The sequence below is a fragment of the Pteronotus mesoamericanus genome, unplaced genomic scaffold (assembly GCF_021234165.1).
Source record: "Pteronotus mesoamericanus isolate MK-2021 breed Mesoamerican mustached bat unplaced genomic scaffold, CSHL_Meso_final contig_57, whole genome shotgun sequence".
In the NCBI taxonomy this organism is placed as follows: Eukaryota; Metazoa; Chordata; class Mammalia; order Chiroptera; family Mormoopidae; genus Pteronotus; species Pteronotus mesoamericanus.
The window spans coordinates 492,530-519,776 of NW_026555203.1; the positions used below are offsets into that span (position 1 = coordinate 492,530).

Here is a 27,247-nt window from a genome sequence, read left to right on the forward strand (position 1 = left end):
TTAATACATATTTAGTTAGAGGTGCCAGTGGAGAGGTGATAGCTAAATGGTAATGTCTGCAATGTGGGACCAAGGATGAAGATGTGGATTTGAGCATGAGAAACCATGTGTGGGGGAGGGAGATTCTGGGAGGGACCGTCTGAAGCAACAGTGTCCAGTTGACTAAAAGCAGCCAAGGTGTTAAGCATCTCAGTCAGGCTCAGCATCTGTGTTTGAATAGCCCAGGGCCTCCTTTCACTCAGGTACTGTGTGTATTTTGCTTTGTCAGCTGTGCCACTTGGACACTACCTTTGTCCTTCATCTTATGTGTTTTCAGTTCAAATGCTGACCTGGCCCAATCCTGCTTACCTTGTGAGCTTGATGGGGTCAAAGTCCCCTGGGGTGTAAAGCAACAGGCTGACACTCAGTTTTATATTTGATGGACACACCTAATATGGGCAACGGGGGAGGGTGGCAGGAGAGCTATGGGGGGACCAAGCTTGTGTCTGGGGCCTCCTTCCTGATCCTCCCAGGAAGTCCCATGTTCTCAGCTGCTCCTTGGATTTTCAGGGCAGCCTGCTACCCTCCCTCCTCCACAGGTGCCTGTCCAGAGAGCTATTTGCTCAGGAATCCCAAATCCTTATTAGGAGCCCACAGTTTAGTGAGATTAATTAATCTCCATCAATATTTTACCTTTTCTACTCTCTCAGTACATTAAGTGTTGTCAACCTCTTCAGGTCCAGACTCTGGGCCAGGTGGGATATATAAAGGTGAAAAGGCCAAGCCATACCTGGAAGAGTTTGAACTAAAAGGCACTGAAGTGTGGCCACGGAGGTTTTAGGCAGGGAGGTCTTGGTGTCTGTGAAAGTGCACCAGGTGGGGGGCACCTCATTCCACTCGAACAGAGGGCTGATCCACCTCCTGCCCACCAGAAACTGTGCCATCAAAACATGCACATGCACATGCATAATTTATTTACCTCTCCATTCTCTAGCATGCCAGCCAGGAGCCAGGGCAAGAAAAAGAAAAAGAAAAAGGAATAAAATGAGTGTAAGCACAGTGAAGGAAGGGCCCAGCTGGTTAAACAAGACTTCTGATTATTGCCATTAATGTTCAAGAGAGTTTCAACCTGGTGTGGCATTAAACAGGCACTGTGTTTCTGTGTGTGTGTGTATAAAAACATATTAGGAGAAGGAGGCATTTGGACAAAGTGACCAGTCAGTGTGGGGTAAGACACTTGACGTGGATTTGCCTCCTGACAGGCAGTGCAACAAGCAAAACCAATGGAATGCAAATGTTCTCACTAAGGGTGCTCCGGTCAGAGCAGCATGGCTTCCCTGCAAAGCTCCCTCTTTCCAAACTCTGCTGGCAACTGGCAACCCCTGTCTATTCCCCTGAGGGGAGATAGTTATTAAAGCTCTCTCTTCTTGGAGAATTTGGACTGCGCGCTTCGCAGGAAAAAACAACTACAGCAGAGTTTAGAGTTCGACTGTTGTTTCCAGGCCCCGTATCCTCCAAGCTGAATGTGAATTTCGAGCCTGGATTGGGAGGTTTTAACTGGACAGAGATACTAGCGCCATGGCTCTAATACCCTCAGAGAGTGCTCAGGTACGCTCCATTTACTGCAGCGACATCTAATGGCCAGAGAAGGCAATGCATGTTTACATTTAAAAGCCTTTGGTTCTGTCTGGGAGATTACTTTTTTTAAAAAGTAGAGAGGACAAGGTATTTGTTCACCCCTGTTAAATAACACTTTGACCAAAATCCTAAGAATTAATTTCCTATATCTTCGGATGCCATTTATGATGTTATTCATAACTGGATGCTGATCATACTTTTTGAAAACTGAGCAATTGCATCTTTGGATTTTTAAAAACAATCATTATGACTTTGCATTTACTTTAAAGCTTCTTGTTGAAACTCTGTGTATGCATAACTTAGAGGGTTTCTACATAAGTGGAAAGATTAACCAATTTACCCCCAAATACCCACTTCTCATATACCTTATCCTGGTTTATAGTGCATTATTGTATGCATATAAATATTTCAGAGTGGAATGCAATAGTGGCTAGATTCCTCCAGAAGAGATCATTGCTCTAGCTCTCAGGGAAGATAAAGGAAAACGAAAAGTTTATGTGGAAAACTGAATCCCCACCCTGCACATTTAGGTGTCATTGAATTTTATCTAAAACCCCCTGTGATACTATGATTTATAAAAAGAAATAGATATATTTGGTCTTCATCTCCGTTTCTAGCACAGAGCTCCTGAAACCCTTGCAATTTCCTAAGTGATGAGAGTGATAAAGGTGTCTTGATATTCATAACAACTTCCTTTCAACCACACCTAAGTTTATGTGAATGAGATGATTTTTGGAGTGCACCAAAGGATGGAGGCTGGTTGCCAGGGGAACCAACAAAGTGATTGAAGGGTTGAACTTTCAATCTTGTCCCCCTGACCGGAGGGAGGGATGAGGAGCTGGAGATTGGACCAATCTCCAATGGCCAATGATTTAGTCAGTCATGCCTATGTAATGAAGCCTTCATAAAACCCCAAAAGCACAGGGCTCAGAGAGATTCCAGGTTTGTGAAGCAGAACGCATCCATATGCCACAGTGCCAGTTCCCAAATTCCATGGGGACAGAAGCTCCTTTGTTCGGCACTGTGTCCAATGAATCTCTTCACCTGGCTGTTTCATATCCTTTAAAACCCTTTGTAATAAATTGGTAATCTAGTGAGTAATCTGGTTTCCTGAGTTCTATTAGCTGCTCTAGTGAATTAAGTAAACTCAAGGATGGGGTCTTGGGAACCTCTGATTTATAGCCAGCCACTCAGAAGCACAGTCAATAACCTGGACTTGAGATTGGCATCTGAAGGGTGGGGGAGGTGGCTGTCTTGTGGAACTGAGCTCTTACCCTGTGATCTGATGCTATCTCCAGGTAGATAGTGTCAGAACTGAGTTGAGCCCTGACTGGTGTGGCTCAGTGGATTGGGCATCATCCTAGGAGCCAAAAGGATGCCAGTTGATTCCTGGTCAGGGCACATGCCTAGGTTGCAGGCCAGGTCCCCGGTTGGGGGTGCGTGAGAGAGGCAGCCGATCAATGTTTCTCTCTACATTGATGTTTCTCTCCCACCCTTCCCCTCTCTCTGGAAATAAATAAATAATCTTTAAAAAAGAATTGAGTTGTAGGGTACCCATCTGGCGTTGGAGAACTGCTTGGCGTGGTGGGGGGAAACCTCACACATTGGAATTGGTCCCAGAATTTTACCTTTTTCATTGATTACCCCTACCACTGGGCTCAAGACTTTAAACTATGTATAAGGAACATTAAATTATAAGAGGTGGCAGAAAGTGTTGGAGAGATGCCTCTGGCCCTACTATTTCAAACAGTGATCCTCAAAGCATGGAAGCCAGTGCTATAGGTAGCTTTTGTTTTGTCCATCTTCTGATGTTCAACCAATGAGAACCCATTCTCACTCTTGACAGTAAAAGAAATTCTTAGGGCCAGGGTATTAAAAAAAATGAATAAAAACCTTCTAGTATATCATAAATCTTTCCTACTAACCCTTTCCCTGACATTATTTTTAAAAAGCTATTTTTTTTAAGAAAAAGCATAATTACAAGAAGAAACCAACTTTTCTAAGGGTTGAACCATATGAAATTACCATTTGAGTATGTCAAAAAGGTAAAGGTAGAATATTAGCCCTGGCTGGGTAACTCAGTTGGTTAGAGCATTATCCCAATATGCCAAGGATGCAGGTTTGATCACAAGTCAGGGCACATACAAGAATCAATCAATGAAAGCATAAATGAGTGAAACAAATCGATCTGTCTCTGTCTCTGTCTCTCTCTCTCTCTCTTTCTTTCTCTCTCTCTCTCCCCCTCTTGCCTTTCCTCTTTCTCTATCTCAAATCAATAAATTTTTAAAAAATCATTTAAAATGGTAGAATAGGCAATTTTATATGGTTAAATCTAAAGAAAAATGACTGAAATGAAAAGAAATATATGACATTCCTAAGTAAAAGACAAAATATCTTACATGAATTATTCCAAGTTTATAGGTTTAACATAACTCCATTTATAATCACAAGGTAATTTTAAAGTTCATCAGGAGAAACAAATGACTGAGAATAATCAAGGAAATGCTGAAAAGAAGAGCAATGAGGAGGGAGGTGTCCTGCCACCTTTTAAAAGGTATTACAACCCTGACCCGTGTGGCTCAGTCGGTTGGGCGTCATCCCACAGACTAAAAGTTCACTGGTCGATTCCTGGTCAGGGCACATGCCTGGGTTGCTGGCCAGGTCCCCCGTTCGGGACATGTGAGAGGCAGCTGATTGGTGTTTCTCTCACACACTGATGTTCCTATCCCTCTCTTTATCCCTCCTTTCCCCTCTCTCTAAAAATAAATAAATAAAATCTTTAATAAAAAAAGGTATTACAGAGCTAGAGGAATTAAAATAGTGTGGTACTGGCGCAAGAACAGACTGACAGGTGAACAGAACAGGTTACATAGCCAAAGATAGACCCTAGAATATGTAAACATCTAGGATGTGGTAAAAGTTGCATCACAGAATAGAGGGGAAAAGAAAGGTTATTTCAAAAATGGTGTGTTAAGAAAATTAAAAAACAGAGCCACTTTAAAATGCAGCTGGAGCTGTCATTCCAGAAAAATTGCATTGAACATCTTATGCCTCAAGCTTTGGAATGTTTCAACAGAGAAAAGTAACCTTTGGGCTGGGCCTAAGCAACTTTATTCCCCAAGGAAATGTTTGCAAACATAACAAGAAAGCAGATATTATGACTACAGGACTGATGACTACCGCACTGAAAATTAAAAACATCATTTAGGATTAATAGCATTATGTTATGATCAATAGAAATGCCTTCCTTCTATTGATGTAATTGTTCCCCTTGCCTTTCTCACAAATGACCACTACCTTTGTCTCCTAATCAGAATACTACTCGGGCTTCTGCCTGAATCGGTGCATTCTGAATAACTATTCTTTGATCTCGAATAAATGCCCCTTGTCTCTCACTGTAAAAGGCATTTTTATTTTTAAGTTAACATATCCTTAAACAATTGGTAAACTATTTTTGTAAAAGTCAGATGATTACTGTATATCATATCCCAGGTAAATTTAAAATGCATTAAAGCGTTAAGAGTAAAACCTGTAACAAAAAAGTATTTAAAGAACTATATAGCCCTGGCTGGTGTGGCTCAGTGGATTGAGCACCGGCCTGGGAACTGAAAGATCATGGGTTTGATTCCTGGTCAGGGCACATGCCTGGGTTGCGGGCCGGGTCCCTGGTTGGGGGGGCGTGTGAGAGGCAACTGACTGATGTATCTCCTGCACATTGATGTTTCTCTCTCTCTCTTTCTCCCTCTCTTCCCCTCTCTCTAAAAGTAAACAACTAAAATATTTTTTAAGAAAAGAACTATATAAATGAATAGTCTTATGATTGTGGGATGGGGTAGGACTTTTAGGCAGAACAACAAAGTTAGAAACAAACAACTGTAATAGATATAATTGCATAAAAATCTAAAAAATACGTACGACAACAACAGTGCATAAACAGCATCAGAAGCCAAATGTCGAACTGGGAAAAATATGTGTAATGTATGGCAAAGGGTTAATATCCTTAACACATAAAGCCTTCTTACCAATCAGTAGAAAAAGCTGAATATCCCAGAAAAATATGTGATGGACATAAAGAGAAAATTTCCAAAAAAATACAAAGGGCCAATCGATATATGAAAAATATGCAATTTGCTTATATAATCAATGAAATTCAAATTAAAACAATGTAATAGCATTTGTCAGCTATTAGGTTCACAAGGATTTAGAAAGTGGTAGTAATTACTGTTGATGAGATTTGAGATGAACCACTCTTACTGCTGGTGCAAGTGTAAACTTACCACCTTTCTAGGGTGCAAACTTCATTTAGAACCTTAGAATTATTTTTATCTTGTGACCTGTAAGTTGATTTCTAGGAATACAGCTGAAAGGTGTCATCTCAAATGTGAAAAAATACAAGGGTTTTTACTGAAGAATCAGAAGCAGCCTACATATTCAAAAACCGAGAAACTGTTATTTATGGCATGATGGAGACAGCGATCGAAGTTATGTCGCCACAAACCAAGGAACAGTTAGGGCTATCAGAAGCTGGAAAAGACAGGACGGACCCTCCCCTAAAGCGCTCAAAAGGGGCATGGCCCTGCCAACACCATGATGTTAAACTTCTGGCCTCCAGAAATTTGAGAATAAATATTTGTTGTTTCAAAAAAATATTTGTGGCCCATCCAAAGGATGGAATATTATGTGATAATGTAAAACGAAGTTCTCAACACTTGATGGCCTAGGGCAATATCCATTATATAGTAAGTGAAAAAAGCAGGATACTGATTTTTATATACAGCAGGAACACAATGTTGTAAAAAAATACCTTCCATATATGTATTACATATATTTATATTTACGCACACACAAATGTATGCGCATGTACATACACACAAATACACATAAAAGAAAAACTATTAATCATTATAGTGCATAGATGTTGGGCTTATAATTAATTATTGTTTTCTTTTTCATATTTTTCTATGATCTGTGCAAAACAGAGCATAAAATTAACCATTTTAACCATTTTTAAGTTTATGTACAGTCCTTTTAAAATTTGGAACAAAAAGCCCTGGCTGGTGTGGCTCAGTGGATTGAGTGCCAGCCTGCAAACCAAAACATCACTGGTTCGATCCCCAGTCAGGGCACATGCCTGGGTTGCAGGCCAGGTCCCCAGTAGGGGGCATGTAAGAGGCAACCACACATTGATGCTTCTTTCCCTCTCCTTCTCTCTCCTTTCCCCTCTCTCTAAAAATAAATAAATAAAATATTAAAAAAATAAAATTAGTCTTAGCTGGTGTGGCTCAGTGGATTGAGTGCTGACCTGAAAACCAAAGGGTCACTGGTTCAATTCCCAGTTAGGGCACACGCTTGGGTTGCGGGCCAGGTCCCCGTTGTGGGGTGCATGAGAGGCAACCACACATTGATGTTTCTCTCCCTCTCTTCCTCTCTCCCTTCCCCTCTCTAAAAATAAATAAATAAAATCTTTAAAAAATGAATAAATAAAATTAGGAATAATGGATTACAAATAAGCATGCACCGAGCAGGCTCTGAACTTGCATCTACATTACAATTACAATAGTGTAACAATTATTTATTTGCTTTGACAAAGGACAGGAAAGGAACATAAGCCAGATAGATGATGGGTTTGATGGACTGAAACAGCAGAATTGAATGTCATTGTGATGTGTGTTGTTGTGAAGGCATCTTTTCTTTATAGGTTGAGATAAGTACCTTCACACTTTTTAGAGTATATATTTTTTCATTGCTTTTAGAGAGAGAGCAAGGGGGAGAGAGAGACAGAAACATCTCTTTGTTGCTCCACTTATTTATACATTCATTGTTTGCCTCTTGTGTGTGCCCTCACTGGGGATGGAACCTGCAACCTTGGCATATCAGAATGACACTTCAACCAACCGAGCTACTCAGTTAGGGTCCTTCAGGATTTTTAGTGCTGAGGTAGATGGGGTCCAGCCCAGCCAAGAAAGCCACAGGAGGGAAGCCAGGGGCCACTGAGATTACAGAGGAGTAAGTTACAGACATGTGGAAAAATGAACTCAGCTGGAATCGATCATTTAAAACTGGACTCAGCAGATCCCACATCAATATCCAAGCAGCTCTTCAGGAACATATATCAATAGTATAAATCAAGATTAGCCCAGAAGAGGCCAGGGAGGCAGGCAAGTCTGTGGACTGGAGTTTTAGGGAGGTTATCAGAGAGCAAGTAGGGTTCAAGGCAGATGTGAAGCCTCAGAGTTCTCCATTCTGAGCCAGACCTTACTGTGCATACCTGCTTGGAACCCCCAACCTTACTTGGCCCACTGATTTTTTTTTAATCAACATTGGCTGAGTCTAGGCTAAGCCAGTTACTCACTTCGGGACCTCAGATACCAGGCCGTTGCCTCTGTAGCCCATAGACAATATGTCAGTTTCCCAGGTAACAATTAGGAAAATACCACTAAGGGCCAATCCCACTAAGACACTGATCCTTTTCAAATGTAGTTACTTCCTTAACAAGGGACTCAGGGACTACTGGAGCTTGGTTATTGAAAGGCTCCTGGCTTATTTTGATTTTGTCCAGTCTGTTTCACTGAGGTAAGGGGTGGTTACGAAAGAGTGCCCTCTCCTCCTCGCTGTGGAGGCCCCAGGGAGAGGGAGCCAGGAGGCTTCATTGATGTCATGGGCGGTGGCAGCTAAGAGTAAGAGAGAAAAGAAAAGTGGGCCTCATCTGGAGGGGTAATAAAAGCCCTAAAAAAACCCCAAACAAACAGAATATGGGAATGAAATAGCAGCTTGGGCTGGAGCCAGTAGTCCTGAGGTTAGCAGCAGAAATGTCCCAGAGTGGAGATTCGCATAGCATCTGTGTGAGCAGTCAGGATCTCCTTGGAAACCTGGCATTGCTCAGGGTCAGTGTTCTCTACTGCTGTTACCCCCCCACCAACACTGCAAGGCATCCCTCCACTGCCCCCTCCAAAATCACTCCTCACCTGCATCTTCCTCTTCACCGTGTCAAAGGGAAAGGAGAAAGTCTGAGTCACTGCAGCAGCCAGGCAGACATTGGCAAAGTTCTGGAGAAGAGAGAAGCGATCTCGGGGTTCATTCCAGATTTTCTCCAGGTTCATGTAAACTAGAAGGGAGCCAGCAGAGAAAGGGAGAGCACCTGCAAAACAAGGCCAGGAAGAGGCTGCCGAGGTCTAGGGAAACACTGGCTTGAGAACATAAATGCCTATGGGGAATCCAGCATAAGTAAACAGGACCCTCTCTGGGCTTGTTAAAATTACTCCAGCTGAAGCAGCAGGAAGACACTTTCTTGGGTGATAATAACATGCTCTGTTTTGATAGGGGTTGTGTCATTTGCCACAATGCATCGAATGATTTGCGAAAAGTTTGCATACTTTTACTGTATGTAAATTTTACTTTAAAAAGAACCATAACAAATATTGAACTCTAATCTAGTTCATGATATACATGTTGAAGAGCTGAGGGGTGAAGTGTATCAATGTTTGCAAATTATATGAAAATCATAAAAAAAATAGCTCTGACTGGTGTGGCTCAGTGGGTTGAGCATCGACCTGTAAACAAAAAGGTTGCCAGATCATTTCTCTGTCAGGGCACAAGCCTGGGTTGCAGGCCAGGTTAGCGGCGTGCGAGAGGCAACCAATTAATGTGTCCCACATCGATGTCTCTCTCCTCTTTCTCTGTCCTTTCTCCTCTCTCTAAAAATAAATAAATAAAATCTTTACACACACACACACACACACACACACACACACGCACGCACATATATATGCATATGTATATATAGTGGACTGATGAATGGCTAGACAGATGGATGGATGGATAGCTATGTGATAAAGCCAAATATTAATTGTAGCATCTAGGTGGTGAGTAAATGGGTGTTTCTGGGTTTTAAAAACTTTTCCGGGTGTTTGAAATTGTAAAAAAAAATAAAATGTTGGAAGAAAATCAGTCTCATGAGAAAAAGTCGGCTGCACTTAATCAGCTATTGGAAACAAGGAGGTACTGGTCTCCAGCTGAGAAGGAAATATTCTGTGAAAACTGGAAAGTGAGGCTGTAGTGGTGAGGGAGGTCACTTGACCTTGCCTTTGGAAATGGTGTGGTCATATCAGGGTCCAGTGGGCACCCTGCACTGTATGGCATCCTCACCTTTCCAGGAAAATATGGTGAGCAAGGAGTACAGTAGGTAACACTTGCACAAACTTCCAAAAACTGTGGGAATCATCTTAATCTTACAGAGGGACTAAATGTCTCCCTCAAAAAAGGATTTAAAATAGGGGTAACACAGTGGGGTTGCTTGTCCTTAGAATAATTAATATTTATATTTCATAAACACATTTAAAATGAGGTACCATTTAGCTTAATTGAGAAAACATTTGTGCAGCTTATGCTATGTGCCTGGACCTATGCCAGGTGCAGGAATTCAAAAAAAGGGTGAGCTAATTTCTGGAGAAGCTCACCATCTAGTGGAGAGGCCCATGATAGGTGCCATAAGGGTGGGTGGGGGGCGCTATACAAAGTGCTTTAGGTACACTAGGATCAGAGGGGTTAATTTTGCCAGAGGGGGAATCAGGAAGGACTTCACAGAAGAGAGAACTTCTCAACTGAGTCTTCAGGAAGGAGTAGGAGTTCAGCAGTCATAAAGTGGGCAGGCAGTCCAGGCAGAGGGAACAGCATGAACAAAGGGAGTAATATTTCCAGGAAATGCAAGTATTTCTGTATGGCTGGAGCATCAGTGCACGTGGGTATGTGACAGGAGAAGAGGTAGGACAGGCTGTTCTGAAAGATCTGGTAGGCTATAAAGAATTGGGGTTTTCCCCTGTAGCTCGAGAGGCAGTGAAAGCTTTTGAGCAGGGCAGTGGAGGGTGGTGAAACAATCATCTCGCATGTAGGGAGATCACCACACCCTGGCTGCAGTGCACAGGGCAGACTGGGGCAGGAGACACCCAAGTCTGGGAGCAGGTAGGAGGAGCCTCTTGTAAGTGTCAATGGAAAAGATGGCGATGCCAGCGTGACCTAGGGCAGAGGAGATGGGGATGGAGAAGGGGGATAGACTGGTGAGTTCAAAGAGGTCGACTTGACAGCACTTGCTGACTAAAGCGAGAGTGGAGTGAGAGGAAAAGTTGAAGTGAATCTAGGTTTCTTCTGGCTTGGGCCACTGAGTGAAAGAAAGGTGTCTCATTCATTAGGGAAAGCAAGAGGAGAGCAGGTGTGAGATTAATGAGGACATCAGGTTTAATCTTAAGTTTGATGAGCCAAGGGGGCATCAGGTGAGGGTGTCTAATAGTAGGTATTCGTACCGCCACTGGGAATTGGTAGCAGTCAATGGTTAAGAAAGAGGGCTCTGGGATTATATTGCTGTGTTCTTCCACTTTCTATCCATGTGGTCATGGGCAAGTCACTTAGCTTCCCTAAAGCATCTATTTCCTCACCTGTGAGATGAGGATTAGATGAGAAATTGTATGCAAAGCATTTAGCACACTGACTGGCACATAGTAAGCACCTATAAATGTTACTATAGAAATGATATTGGGCCCTGACCGGTGTGGCTTAGTTGGCTGGGTGTCGTCAAACAAAGCAAAAGGTCGCCAGTTTGATTCCCGGTCAGGGCATATGTCTGGGTTTTGGATTCTGTCCCCAGTTGGGATATGTATAAGAGGCAATGCATAGGAGAGACAACTGATCAGTGTTTCTCTCTCTAATTGCTGTTTCTCTCCCTCTCTTTCTTCCTCCCTTTTTCCCTTATCCAAAAATAAATAAAATCTTTAAAAAAAGAAATGATAATGGGGGTCATTAGAATATAATGATGCTTAAGCCACAGCTTAGATGAGGCCACCTAAGGAGGGTATGGAAGGTGAAAGGAAAGTTAAGAAATGAGCTGGGGGAACAGTGATAGGCAGGGGGCCGGCTGTGTCAGATGAGCCAGATGAGTGTATGATAAGAAAGAGCTGCCAGAGAGGTGGGAAAGATAATCAGGAGACAGTTTCCTAGAAGCCAAGTTTGCAGAAGAAGGGGTGATCCATCTCATCATATGTTGCAATGAAGGTTAGATAATGGGCAATAGTCTACTGGATTGGCCATTGGGGGTCCTGGGTGACCTGTGTGTGTGTAGCCTTGGCACAGGCTCCAAAGACCACAGAAGGTACCACTGCTACCCTGGTTGTGCTCACATGTGCATGTATGCATACTGAGCTTCCTAGCCACAGTCAGATGGGGAGTGTATGGTATTGTCTTCCTATCAGTTTGTGTATAGCCTCCTCCATACTCTATCCTCCACCCCCCTCTGGGATATGACAGGCCAAAGTTAGGAATGAGGTGTATAGCTATGGAATAGAATGAAGCTAAGTGGCTCTATATGGACTAAATCCATATGACCTTGACCTCGATAAAATGGATTTAACTGGCTATAAAGGTATACAGTACACTCATATATCAAAGAATGCAACCTTTCCTTGCACAAGGCAAAAATTTCCATCTTACCTAAAACTGTAAGGGAAACCCCTCGATAAAGAGCCAGGAATCCTTCCTGCTGATAAACAGTAGAAAAAGCATGGAGGATCCCCCTGTAAGATGGTTCCAGCATGTTCTGCACAATCAGGCGCGTTTTGATGAGGTCTGTAGGATATGTCACAATGGTGGAAACCATGCCTGCAAGACTTCCAGCCATGATGGCACTCCACTGGGAAATATGGCCCAGATCATCCATGAAGAATACAACAAACCTGGGAGAAAACAGGGGAAAAAGCCCAAGGGAGTCAGCTGTGGATTGTGCTAGAGTGTTCTACACGACTTGAAACATCTTCCAGCATTTGGAAATGACTTATGAAGTGAAAACTACCATACTAATGAATTAGGATTAATGAATAACGCATTCAACTTCACTCTATTTATATAATTCTAGTTAGTAATAAGGAAGAGATGCCCAAACCCTCTTATTTATAGCTACCCTCAAATCCTTCCATCTTCATTTTACGCATCTCCCCCTTTTATCCACATAACTGTCAACTCTGGCTTGCCTGTGCGGTGTAAATTTGCAGAAGTACTTGGTAAATACCGAACTGTAGTGTACTCCTTTGCTTCTGTTGACACTTCAAAGAAATGAAATTGCGTGAAATGATGACTTTGAGCATCCCCAGGAATTGAGTTTTAAAAATATATTGGGTTAATTAGAAGATGTGTTACCCCACTAGTTGTCAAGGAAATGACAAATGAAAACAATAACAAGATACCATATTTTGCCTAGCAGATTGACAAGGATTAAAAAAGTCTGATAATGTTAAGTCGTGGTGAGGACGAGGGGAAACAGGATCTCTTCCCCACTGCTCATAGATGTGCAGATTGGTATGGCCATTTGCAGTATCTAGTAAAATTGGAAGCATGCGGACTTTTACCTCAGCAATCCCATTTCTAGAAGCATAACTTACAGAAATTCTTGCACGTGTACATATAAAGACACAAACAGCACTTGTAAGTGTGAAAAAGTCAAACCATTTAAATGACCATTGGTAGGGGAATGGATAAATTACAGTATAGCTTTACAATGGACACTATAGAGTTGAAATGAATGAGCTTAGAACTACACATTAGCATAAACAAATCATAAAGTTGAGTGAAAAAAAGCAAGTTGTGGAATGACCTATAGTCTATGACAATGATCTATTTAAATTAAGAAACACACCCACAAAATCATACCTTATATTATTCATGGATAGTTATAGAGACATATAAAAAAGTGTAAAATGGACCTTTGGGAAGGTGGAAGAGGGGATGGACTGGGAAAGAGAATGAAGAGGACTGCAGTTTTATCTATAATATTTTATTTCTTTTATTAAAAAAGATGTTGAAGTATCTTTTATACTAATTATCTTGCTGTCAATTCTGAATGGTTGGTGTTTGCTAGATTATTTTTGTGTGTTTCTCTGCAGTTTTACAATGTAGTAAAAAATGGCTTTGGGCAGACTTTTCCAAATGCAAAATAGAAAGTTATTCTGATATAATCACTCTTTTGGGAGGCAGCACATTCCCAGGCATGAGGGCCTACCTCGGCAAAAATTGTTATAAGGGAATTTTTACATGACTTATGTTCTCTGATCAGGAACAGGAAGCAAAGGAATTCTACTCTATCTTGCTGATGAGGCTAAGATCAAAAAGGGCTTGGAAACCAGGAAAAATATTTTCTGCCAGAGAGTAGGGAGGGAGAGAGGGAGAGGGGTAACGAGGGTTGGAATAAAAGGAAAGTGAACAGAACTAGGCTGAAATAAAAGTATTATATCTTTAAAAAAAATGAGAATGTCCCTAGTGCTTTGACTTTCAAACCTCCAGTGAAGAGGTGCCTTTCCTTCTCCTACATTTTGGCAGCAAACCAGGGCCCTAAATAAGATGAGTGGGTGTTCAGGTGCAGTTATTTAAGGGGCTCTAGGATGGCCCCTTGCTCCAAAATAAATAGTCATTGATTTTAAAAAAAGCATTTCCTTCAAGCTGTAGGAAAATCTTGACTTCATTTTGTTAATGTACCTTAACTGCACCAGCTGAAACAGTCATCTGAGTTAACCATCTGTCTTTTAAAGATTCAGGTAAGTAAATCTGGCAATCACCAATGGGCCATTTGCCTCAGTGTCGCTGTCTGCATACTTCCTTGTTTTTCCCTCCTTTCTCCTCTGGCCAGTCAAGTTGGTGGGGGGAACCTTAGAAGGGGAAGGGGAGACTGAGGAAATGAAAATGCTGGACTGGAGGAATGGCCCACAGTAAGGCAGAACAACCTGGAAGAAGGTGGAGTATGGAATGCCAAAGGAAACACCACTTATTCTCATTGCCTCATCCTTATTCCCTATGCTACTTGGCCACTTCCAGGGCAGTAATTAATTCATTATCCATTTACTGAATGTCTACAATGTGCCAGACACTGTGCTAACACTCAGCATAGATCATAAAAGAGTTCAACAGTCCTGCTAAAGAAATGACTGGTGAGGGCAACAGGAGAGAAAACAAGCTTTTGGTTGACTGAACGACTTGATGAACTAGGAAGAGGAAGTCTGTCTTATATCAGATTATCTTATAAAGTCAGGTCTTCCTATCAAATACACAAAATTAAAAAAGAACCAGAGGAAGTCCCTTCTTCTCAGACTCCGACCATCTGATACAGAGAAAATGACCACTTACCATTTCCCTTAGAATCACAGAGTCAAGGCAGGCAACCCTAACATGTCATTGATATCATCCTGGTCCCCACATCTTAAGGTCTTGTTTGATTGCCCAGGGCACGACTGTTCCCCTTTGTGCTCTTCCAGCATCCCCACACGCATGCATGGTAGTTTTTTCCCAGTAAGACTGGATAGGCTGGTGAACAGCAGTGACCCATTCTTTTCAACCACACTAACATTGCAAACATCCTGGATATGTGTAGTTAAAACTGCTGACACTTCAACCTAATACCAGCTAGCAGCCAAACACAAGCTCACGAAGTGGTTACACAGTAAGGAGTTGGTGTTGGTTAGGGACAATTTCAGAGCTGCAGTGACCCAAACCAATGCTTATACAGCTAGACAAGCAGTTGTGGTGTAAAGTTGCGTGAAGGCTATTTGATGTATTTGAAAGCCATGCATTGTGCTAGGTATTATTTATTTATTCCAAGTACCTAACTCCTACTAGACTCTCCTGAGCGTAATCTTTTGGTTGTTAATCCAAGTAAGCAGACATTCCTGCATCACGATGGTGAGCACAGTCCTGGACTGTGGAGCCAGGAGATCTGGTTTCAAGCTCCAGGCCTGTCATTAATTGTGTTTGTAGACAAGTTATTTAATCGCTGCATTCCATTCTCTGTACATTTATAGGTTTATTCTTTGCTGAAATGCATGATCATAAGCTGTACCATTACCCCCAGGCAACGATTTTGCAAATTCACAGTCAGGAAAGAGTAGAGATGAATCAGTATAATGATGGACCAAAGGTATCGTCTATATGTAGGAAGGATGGCACCATGATTAATCAACCACTTTGCTTTCTGTCTATGCCTAGCCATTCACTGAAATACTTCCTTTTAGTTTCCAGAGAGAAAATAATCTTGCAGGAAAAAAAAATTAGCAAACCTGGCCCGGGTAACTACCTCTTCTTCGTCTCCCATGCATCAAATCTTCTCCACTCCCATCATCATCAGTCTATTTCAGGTGCTCTCAGCTGTCACATAGACTGGTGCAATAGGTTCCTAACTGGTCCTGCCATTCACCCTCAGCCTTCTTCCTCTCTAGTCATTCTACCCTGCTTCCAGGTGACAATTATTACTGTTGAATTGCTTTAACCACAGCACTCCCCCTCCACCAAAAATCTCCCACAGCTACCCTTGCATACCAAGTCAAGTCCAAACTCCTTAACCCCGCCCTCCAACATCGGATCCCAACCTGTTTTTCTGGTTGTATTTCTCATTACTGCTGTCGACACCACCTTATGCTCATCATGCTGCATGCTTCCCACCCGTGTGCTTTTGCTCATGACAGTACCTGCAATATCTTTCTCCCCATCTTTGCCCAGCAAACTCCTACTCATTCTCCTAAGGTCAAACTCAGATGGTTTTTCTCCTCTGTGAAGTCTTCACTTCTCTTCCTCCTCATCCCTCATCAGAAGTGTTTATTTCTATAGCACTTTAACCATGGAAATCACACACTATGGACACACTGGTCTCATTCTTCTATTACTTTGTAAGCTCAGGGGCACAGTGACCATGCCTCTTTCACCCTTAACTCATCCCCAGCATCATGCACACAGTGGGTACTTAATTAAGACTAGGTACATTAATATCAAATGAAGGCTAAGAGAAAAGAAGCACTATGTAATAGAGTATGAGATTTGAAATCAGAAAGCCAGGCAGTGGAGCTTAGCTCTGTCACTGATGAATGGTGTGGCCAGTTGGTGTCCCATTCTGCATATGTAAAATGGACATATTTCCCACCCTATGGACCTTACAGGGTAGGAGGCGGAGTTTTAAAAATTCAATGATACACACACACATGTACACACACATAAAATGACTATATAGAGATGATAGATACATTAATCAGCTTGACTGAGGTAATTATTTCACAATGTATATCAAAACATCCAGTTGTACACCTTAAATATGTCAATGATATCTCAGTAAAGGTGTTTTAAAAATCCAATGATGTATATATTAAGAAGTTACTAGAGAAGCCACAATATTTAAACCAGCATTTGAAGTTCTGTCTTCTTCCCCTGGGTATGCATTCCAAAGGAAGATTTTCATACTGGCTTGGTGCAAAAGAGAGCGACACGGAGAGAAGTTGAGTCATTAAAATTCAGAGAGCTGTTTACAGACTTCAGGCCAGAAGTTGCTGAGGGCAAGGGGGTGCTGGAGAGGAAAGAGCCTTGACAGAAATGCCTGGGATCTCAGTACTTTCCCTTGTCTGAGGAAGACAGAGTAAACTATTCCCAGGCAGTAAATGGAATGAGCCCTGGCCTGGAGGACTCAGTGATAAGGTTGATTCCATCTTGTTTGTCAGCTGCTGAGCCTTCTAGCTCTAGCTGCCCAGAGTCAAAGGCAAAGTTCTTTGACTGTTAGCCTCCAAGGATGAACAATGTGGTCCAGACTGTGGGCTGTTTATCTAATTCAGAGCAACGGCCAGTCTTCAGCATTGGCACCATGTTCCCCACTGAAGAACACAGGGACCATCCTTCTAAACATAGAAACATCTCCTCTTCCTGAAATTCCATCATTTTTTTAGGCTTTGTTTGCAGCTAAAACGCAAATATCTGTGAGGTCGGAGGAAGCTTGAAATCTCATCTGGCATTATCCTGTCCTTAGAAACAGCTGTTGAAGTAAGCTCAAGGCCAGTGAGTGTGGAGTGAGCAGTACAGTGTGGGGAGGGGAAGCTGCGGCCTGTGTTGGACCCTAAAGGCAAGCTTCATTTAGGTGTGTGTATGTGTGTGTAAAAACCTGTAGCCTTTTTTGTGTGTGTGTGTGTGTGGCAATGGATTGAGTCCTCTGCCCCTACCAAACATTTTCTTCTGGGGGCTTTGGTCACACAGACACAGATGCATACACACACTCCAAACGGATCTGTCTCTCCTAGGCTAGCTAAAGCAGTTTCCAAGTTGAGGTACGGTGGAAATGGCCAGGGGCCATCTCTCTGCAGGTCTCTTCATTCCATCCCCTAAATCCCCTTTTGCCACATTGCCCCCCCCCTCACCCGTCCTACCCGGTGAGCCTCTCTGGGTCAGAGCTGCCCCCACAAAACTGCACCGGGGCAGGACGAAATCACAAGATCACGTGACAAATTTGGGGACTGCGCTTTGGGGGCTGTAGATGTTGCCTGTCGGCCAAACTGCCCCGAGGGTCTCCCACGCGATCAGGAAAACGGCTGGGGCCCGCCGCAGGGCCCTGACCCGGGAACCCCGGCGGTCCCGGCTCCCGGCTCCCGGCCCCCCCGCCAGCATGGCCCGGCCCTTACTTGCGGTAGGCAGTGAGCTGCACGGCGCTGCAAGGGAAGAGGCGCAGGCAGGCCACCGTGTTCCCCTTCCATAGGGCCCTGGGCCCCTCGGCCCGCCACACGCCGAGCCCTGCGGCCCATAGGCCGCGACCTCGCACCACGCCGACCTGGGCTAGGACAGTGACGAGCTCCAGAGGTGCGGTGAGACTCAAGCTGAGCGCCCCAGCCAGCCCCGCACACAGCAGCCGCTGGCTGCCGGTCAGCCGGCCGTCGCGCCGCCACGTCGCCATCGCGCCCCCACCAGCCGACCCCCGGCCCGGGACACCGGAACACCGTGTGTCTCGGGCCTGGGGCTCCCGGGCTCTCGGCAGAGGGGGCAGACGAAGCCCTCCCGCAGGGGGACGGACGCGCGGCCAGCCCGGAAAGCTTATCCCGCCCTGGAGGCCTCAGGAGGGGTGGGGTGGGGTGGGGTGCGGTGGGTGGAGCAGAGGAGGCCGCCACAGCCCGAGACCTCCCGGATTTGCTAGCTGCTCTGCGGCTGGCAAGTTTGTTTGCTGTTAAGAGTCACTGTGCTCTCTCCAGGCCCAGCCAGCTGGACTTCTTATTTCCTAAGTATTCACCGCTGCCTCTCTTCTTGTTTACCCTGTAAGGGTTCAGAACCAGTCACTCTAAAATGTGCCTGAGCCGTATGCAGATTATTTTAAGCTCAAGGCTAAACCAGATCCTACAAGTTTATGAGAAACTTTTATCTCTTCCTTAAAGAATTCAAATTAGGGCCCTTGCCCATAATGAATGATCAGAAATTACTTTTTTGACGTATCTATATGGCAGGGCAAACGTCTAATTACTGAATACCTGCTCTTATTAATGTCCTGGGAATGACCCTCCTCCCCTCTGAAGCCCCAAGGAGCTTTACCTCATCCTTAGCTCAGAACATCCTATATACCTCATTGTCCCTTTCTGTCTCTTAACCTCTCATATGGGTGGGAGTCTTTCACTCTCGTGTATGTGAGGTTCCCATATATATGTATGTAATTAAATTTATTTTCTCTTGTTAATCGGTCTATGTCGATTTAATTATTAGACTAGCCAAAACAACCTTGAAAGGTAGCGGAAAGCTCCTTTCTCCCCCACAACCCTACTACTTCCCTTCCATGTTCTGCCTCACCCCTTTCTCCCCTGGCGTCTCTTCTCTTTCTTCCAACCTCTTTTTTTTCTACCCCAAGACGAAACAGTGCAGATTTCTCAGTGCAAAAGGAAAAAAAAAATCTAAAACGCACACAGCTGCTACCTATCAGACACTTGTCACGTACAGGTATTGGGCTTTACATACATCATCTCATTTAATCCTCATAACAGCCCTTAGTATGTATGCCCTCATTTGGAGTGGCTGTAGATGTGGTGGTTAGAGCCTGGACTCTGGAACCTGCGTAACAGCCTTGGCTCTGCAGCTTATCAGCTGTGTGCCCTTGTGGAAATCACTCAACCTCTCAGTGCCTTAGTTGCTTCATCTATAGTTTCTTCCTCTAGGGGGTGTTACAAAGGTTAAATGTATAATGACCGATACAAGTAAACACCATATATGTGTTAACCATGATTAGATATTATTTTACAGAGGAGGAAACCAAGACAGAAAGATTGACTTGCTCAAGGTCACACAGCTACTACTACCACGCAGTCAGGATTAAAATTTAGGTCAGTTTTGTGCTAACACCCACTATCAGCTACACTATGCATCCACCTGACTGTAGAGTGTAACTTGGGTAAAGACATTTTTAATGAATCTCTTAGCTAAAAGGACAGTAGTGGGAAAGAGGGGCTAAGAGTGAGTTGGCAAGAATCCAAGACAGATTTTGTTAAGTTAAAAAAAGAATTTCTGCCTTGACAGGCATGGCTCAGTTGGTTGGGCATCATCCTACAAGGTGGTGTCGTTGGTTTGATTCCCAGCCAGGGCAGATGCCAGGGTTGCAGGTTTGGTTCCATGGTTGGGGTGTGTGCAAGAGGCAACGGATTGATGTTTCTCTCTTGCATCAATGTTTCTGTCCTTCTCTCTCCCCCTCCCTCCATTCCTCTCTCTCTAAAAATAAATAAATAAAAATCTGAAAAATAAATAAAATCTAAAAAAAAAAGAATTCTGAACTTCTCTGTCTCTTTTTTTATACAGGTTTTATTTATTTACTTTTAGAGAGAGGGAGAAAGAGAAGGAGAGAAACATCAATGTGTGGTTGCCTCTCATATGCCCCTAAATGGGGACCTAGCCCACAACTCAGACACATGACCTGACTGGGAATTGAACTGGCAACCCTTTGGCTTGCAGGCCAGCACTCAATCCACTAAGCCACACTAGCCAAGGCTGCATCTCTTTATTTTTTTTCTCTTTTTGAAGGTAATGTAAAGTTTCTTTTTTCTTTCTGAGAAAAAAAATAAATTCAGAATTTAATGTTAGTTCATTAAATGTTGGTGATTTGGTAACAGAATATGAATATATTTCTAAAAAATGTGTTTATAGATTAAAACATAAGCCATGTTTCATAGGAGTACATAGCAAATAAATCGGATTGCAAATGTGTTTTACATGAATTGGGATCTTGTGATGTTGGCTTAGTAGAACATCGTACTCTTGTGTAAACTTAGCATCACCAAGAGTGTGACATCAAGTAGAAATTAGAATTGGTCATTTGCCCAATGTCTTCCGTACGTATCACATATCCCAACACCAATTTTTTTTTTTACCCACATGTGTGTGTATGTGGGTGGTATTGATCCTTGGTGGTATGAGGGGTGGTGGAAGATGCTCTAAATTGTAGCTTTTATGGTATAGACCAGGACAGAGAGACCAGAATTGACCTATAATAAGAATAAAAAGGAAAGGGGCAGTCAGCAGTCTGTTAGTAAAGACATCTCAAGTACACAAATGCTTTTAGGCTTGTATGGTTATGCTCTATATTTAATGACACACATGATAAAGGAACCTTTTCTAAAAGGTATTACAGGGTTTAGGTTGAGAGAACTTACTCTAATTACAGAAGCCTTGGTCTGCTCTCAACAACTGGGGTGTTGATGTAAGAAACGTCCAGACCTGTAGAAAAATTTTGTAAGAGTTTATTTGAGCCAAACAGAGGATACTGTCTGGAGGCAAGATCTCAACAGACTGAGATAAATGCTTCAAGTAGCTTTATCCATTTCTTCCTCTTGAATAGATTTAAATACTTGATTGACCAGAGTCACTAATTTATCAGCACGTGGTTGCCCAGTTTATTTCATGTTATTTAAGCAGAATTACAAACTTCTCATCTAATCCCTCCAGAAATGCCAAATTGAGCATAATATCATTTTGATGATTCTTAAAAACTCTGGAGAAAATACTGAATATTGTTTGAAAGATTTTTCAAAATGTTCAAAGAAAGCAAGTATGATTTCATCAGATTTTTGTCTGCATTGTTGGGTTTTGTCTAGCCTATTTTCCAGGGGAAAAAATCTCAGGGATGGCTTGGTGTAGATGGTGGGCCAATTCTTTGCATTTTTCTAGGTCTGTTTCTCTTTGTTTAAAAAAATCCTCTATAGGACTTTTCCAGCAGACTTTACCTAGCCATTCTGCTTCTTTACTCTCAGAAACTAATAAGTGCATTAGTTGGAACAGGTCAGAATAGCCAGGAGCATATATTTTAACAAATAATATTCTTTTGCCAATCCAACAAGGTCTTGGAAAAAATTAGGAAAATCTTCAGTTACATTCCTTAATTCTGCTTTAGTCCAACGAAAGTAAATTATTGCTGATTCCCCTTGTCCTGGAACTGGCTTTTCTCAAAATGCAGCTGCCAGAATTTCTGGTACTTCTAGCTGTTCCTGATCTGGCTTTCTATTCTTAGTTTCCCCTCAATCAGTAGAGGGTGGTGGTGGAAAGGAGAGAAGAGGAGGAGGAGAAAGGGAGGGCAAGTTTAGAAAAGGGAGCTCGGAGAGTAGAGGGGCAGTTGGAGAAATGGGGGAAATGGAGTACTGGCTTTGAGCAGTTTCAGGAGCTTTCTTTTGTTCAGAGACAGTCTCGAAAAGTTTCTAACTAACTTACTGAAGAGAAGAGATATTTGAGAGTTCAAAGACAGTGATTAAAATTTTCTTATTAACTTTCTGAAAAGAAGAAAGTTTGTCTATGCTCCTTTTTGAGTCTTCTATATTCCAGTCAAGGTATGCATCCTATTTATTGAGTTCAGTTTTAGAGCCTACTTTTTCCAACTGAGCACACCAAAATAATTAATTTTGAGGCCTCAAAAGAGCACTATTTCAGCCATCATCAGCTGATACCAGTTTTAGTTAAACCTCCCCATTTCTGTAGATACTCACAAGTTGAAGTTCTATAGTTATTGCATGTAAAACTTGCCAGAGTACTAAAGAGAGGCTGACTGTTGTAGAGTTTGTTGGCTTCGGTAGCATGATTTCCCATCTTAATTGTAATTTTTCTTTTGAACCAATTTTAAAAAGCTGAAATTAAAAACATTCTTCACATAGGAACTCCTCAGAGTCAGGAACTGCTACCTAAACAGGTGAGTTCAGGATTCCATGAAAAAAATTCATTCAGGTGAAGTGGGGAACCAATGGAGCACAATGGGCCCCTGGTGGTACTTAGCACTGGACCTAGGTCCAAGGGATGGTCCTGGGTGGGATTCTTTGGAATTTTGCCATACTACACTAAGTAAATGTCCATGTAAGAAATGTCCAAACCTGTATATAAGAGTTTATTTGAGCCCTGGCTGGTGTGGCTCAGTGGACTGAGCTCTGGCCTGTGAACCAAAGAGTTGCTGGGTTGATTCCCAGTCATGGCACATGCCTAGTTTGCGGGCCAGGTTCCCACTAGGGGATGCGTGAGAGGCAACTACACATTGATGTTTCTTTCTCTTTCTCCCTCCCTTCCCGTCTCTCTAAAAATAAATAAATAAAATCTGAAAAAAAAGTTTATTTGAACCAAACTGAGGACATATGCCAGAGAGGAAGATCTCAAATACTCCAGAAAATAACAGTTTCCAGTTTCTTTTAGGCATTTGAGATTAAGGAGGGAAGAGAAGAAAGATAACATGAAGGTGGGAGAAAGCAAGGCAGAGATCAAATTACAGGATAGTTAAGATTATGTGTTCTTTTGAGAGTGGTCACATTTTAGGAGGAGTCTGAAAAGAGGCATTTCAAAGGTGTGTAACATACATGCACAGAAACAATGGACAGAGATTGCTTAAGGCAAAAATTAGCTTTTTACTAAAGAAGTGTGACTACCCACCATGACCTGCCCAATTAGGAATTTATGATCATATAATTCTATGAGGTTACTTTTCATAGAACCCCGCCTTTAAAAATTTTTTTTAAAGATTTTATTTATTGGTAGAGAGAGGGGAAGGGCGCGGAGAGAGGAAGAGAAACACCAATGTGTGGTTGCCTCTCACATGCCCCCTACTGGGTACCTGGCCTGCAACCCAGGCATGTGTCCCAACTGGGAATTGAACCAGCAACCCTCTAGTTCACAGGCCGGCACTCAATCCAGTGAGCCACACTAGCCAGGGCTAGAACTCCCTTTTTATTCACAATCTTAAATAGAAGTCAGTCTCTGAGGGTGTCCCCCTGCACATACTCTGAGGTAACCAACGTTAAGAGCTTGGAGTATATGCATACATCCTTCCTCACATTTTTGAAAATGCTGAGACAAATATTTTTATGGGTTCCCCCGCTGTTCTCCCTTCTTCCCTCCCTCCCTACTTGCCTTTTATTTATTTATTTATTTATTTATTTATTTATTTATTTATTTAGAGGGGAAGCAAGGGAGAAAGAGAGGGAGAAACACATTGATGTGAGAAAGAAACATCGATCTGTTGCTTCTTGTACACACCCCAGCCAGGGAAGGAACCTGCAACCCAGGTAACGTGCCCTAACTGGGAATCAAACCAGAGCCATTTTGCTTTTCAGAATGGTGCCCAGCCAACTGAACCATACCAGTCAGGGCTATTTATTTTTTAATCCTCACCCAAGGATAATTTTACTGATGAGAGAGAGAGAGAGAAAGACAGAGAGAGAGAGAGAGAGAGAGAGAGAGAGAGAGAGAGAGAGAATCCTCAGTTGCTTCTCTCCTGTATGTGCCCATGACCGGGGATCAACCCACAACCCAGGTATGTGCCCTGACTGGGAATTGAAAGCACAACCTTTTTCGGTGTATGGGATGATGCTTCAACCAACCAAGCAAACCAGCCAAGGTACCCGCCTTTCTTTTAAACAAAAAAATGAGATAATCCCTTTGGGAGAATATTCAAAAGACTGATAATCAGGTTATGTCTAGGATACTGCGAGGCTTGGAAACAGAGGTGAAAGGAAGATTGATTTTTGACTATGTGTCCTTTTGTACTGTTTGCTTTTCTCCCTCTTTTCTTTTTAACCATGGGTGTGTATTATCAATTAAAAAACAACTCTATCACTGATTTTCTCTGAAGCGTTCCCATTAGGTGCAGTGTTTTCTGTGACATGGTCTTGCCATCAGGGAGGTGTTAGTCTTGAAATGTTGACCATCTCTTGGTGAAGTTCTGTGTGAAATAAAATAAATTCTGATTTCTATTTACATGGTACTTGCATTTCTGGGCATAAACACTGCGATAAATGGTTTTATTGGAATTAATAAATATTTTCAATTTTTATTCATAAAATTAATAAAAATAGCAAAGATAGATTTGTAGAGCCATATACCATTAACAAAACAGGAAGCAAATGAAATATTCCAGAGACATCAGGCTAAAAATCTACAACTAAGCCATGGTTTGTGCAAAAATGTTTTGTCTCTGGGAATAAAGCATAGTTAAGTTCTCACCTCTGATAATTATAAATAGCCTTTCCACCTACACAGATGCCTGGTGGGATCTTTGAAAGCTATGAAGTACAAAGGACAGTCTTGTGCGTTGCAGGTGTGCAGCATCCCTTGCCCATTAAATGTCAGTACAGTGCCCCATCATTGCAGCACCCACCCCCATTTCCAAAATGCCCCCTAGGAGGCAGGGCCATTCCTTTAAGAACCACTGCTCTAGCTACTCCCTCTACTTGGAAAGTTCTTTCCTCAGATGTTTGCAGAGCTGGTTCCTTCTTGTAATTCAGAGGTCAGGTTGAATTACATCCTCTCAGAGAGCTGGCCTGACTACCCAATCTGCAGAGCCTCCATTCACGCTACCACATCAGCCCGTTTCCATTCTCTGTATAGCATTTATCCCTGTTATCTTTCTTTTCTTGGTTTATTGTCTGTTTCCACCTACCTGAATGTAAGATTCATGAGGGAAGGATCTTGTTTCTTCCAGGCCACAGCTGTGTCCCCTGTGCCTGGAGCACTGGCTGGCTCCTGGTTAGTGTTCAACAGTCATTAGTTAGATGAATGAAGGAGGGAAGGGAGAAAGGAAGGAAGGAAGGGAATCTCATTTCAGTTCTACAAGTTAGAAAAGATTGGTAGAGAATAATGTCTTCATGAAATTATGTTATTTAGGTCATATATGATAAATAACAAGATTAATTCAAAAGATCAGTGGACTCATCAATTCACACTGAATAATATCAACCTTGTCATAAATTGAATATTTGCCATTTTAAGTTTACAGCCACATCTGTAATTATAAAGTGAACTGTGACATTTGACAGAAAATTTGCTTTGTCCCCAGTTATCATTTTTACCATGTCTTTTGCGGCAGTTTTGGCAAGTGTGTCAACAATGACTTCAGCAGCTCTAACCTTTGCAGTTAAATATAACACTATAAAATGTGGTTTCCATGGCTTTTGCATTTTTATCCTTTTTTAAAAAAATTATTTTTATTTTTAGAGAGAGAGAAAGAGAGGGAGAGAAACACCAACATGAGAAAGAAACATCACTCAGTTGCCTCTCTTATGCACCCCAGCTCTGGGGACTGAACCTGCAACCCAGGCATGTGCCCTGACTGGGTTCAAACCAGAGAGAGCTTTCACTTTGCAGGACAACCAACCAACTGAGCCACATCAGTCAGGGCTTTATCCTTGACACACTTTATTTAACTTTAGACAATACTGGAAGGTCCTTCTATTCTACCTCAAAAATTTTTATGCTGTTTGAAGCAGGAAGATTTCATATCAAAATGTGTGAGTCTTTTCATTCATTCATTCACTCACTCACTGACTTATTCATTCCAGAAATATTTATTGAGTACTTACTCTACACTGGGAACTATCCTGGGGATACATGTACCACTTAATGGAATTTAATTTGCTCCCATTACCAGGCTATGGTAATACAAATTTCGATGGTTTTTCATGGTTCTAACATGATATTTTTAGTTTCTTTGCCTTTGCCTTTGTTATTCTTACACTAAGATGATCCAGGTGAGGAAAGATAAATTTCTGATACCTATCTGAAGACCTAGGACTAAGCCCTTCACATTTTAATCAATTTACCTCTACGCTTTTTACAATTTCTGTATAGTAAAATTATCCTGTAATCTTTAGTGTAGAGTTCTAAGAGTTTTAAGACTAGATCTGTGTGACTATTACCACCATAATCAGGATACAAAACTGCTCCATCAGCCCCCAGAATTCTCATGTGCTGCCTCTTTGTAGTCAAGACCTCCCCTATCCCCAGCCCTTAGCAATCACTGATCTGTTCTGTCCCTATAGTTTTGCCTTTTGAGAATGTCATATAAATGCACTGATGTACAGGGACCTTTAGGATACAAGGTACCATACTGGTGCTCTGGGTTGTGAAATGCTTTGTAAAATGGCAGTGATTATTGGCAATGTACAGATGGAGGAAACAAGAGGCCAGGGGTACTAGGTGGTTGGTCACATGAATGTTGAAATCACTGAGAATGATAGGAGAAGTTGGGACACAGAGGACAGAGGGTGAGTCAAGAACTAGAGCCTTCATGGAGGACAATGACCAGGAGGGTGACAAAGAACTACCACCAGGATGGGGAGAGGGTGAAATAATGTGATGGTGTGAGCCGAGAAGGAGCTGGAGGTTTCTCAAAAGTGGGAAGGGACAAAGGTCAGGAAATGGCCTTGGGGAGCAAGGAGAGCTCCACCCCTTTGCATTCTAAGCCATGTAGCTGCAGCGAGATGAGAGGGAAAACAGCCCTCACTTTAGAGGGGCCAGCAGATGCCCACGGTATCAGTTACAGCAGAATGTGGAGGGAACATCCTGAGGAGAGGTTTGAGGCTATTGGAAC

The 27,247-nt window shown here is 42.4% G+C and overlaps 1 protein-coding gene across 1 annotated transcript in view; it reads right to left on the reverse strand.

Annotated features, from left to right (window-relative positions):
• Positions 1–18,340, reverse strand: part of SLC25A43 (solute carrier family 25 member 43) — a 31,912-nt gene extending 13,572 nt beyond the window's left edge. The window contains exons 1-3 of the mRNA XM_054580343.1: positions 18,072–18,340; positions 12,094–12,335; positions 8,583–8,755 (exon numbers count right to left, since the gene is read on the reverse strand). Of these exons, the coding sequence (XP_054436318.1) occupies positions 8,583–8,755; positions 12,094–12,335; positions 18,072–18,340 (684 nt within the window). The remainder of the gene's footprint in view (positions 1–8,582; positions 8,756–12,093; positions 12,336–18,071) is intronic.
• Between the last annotated feature and the right edge of the window lie 8,907 nt (positions 18,341–27,247).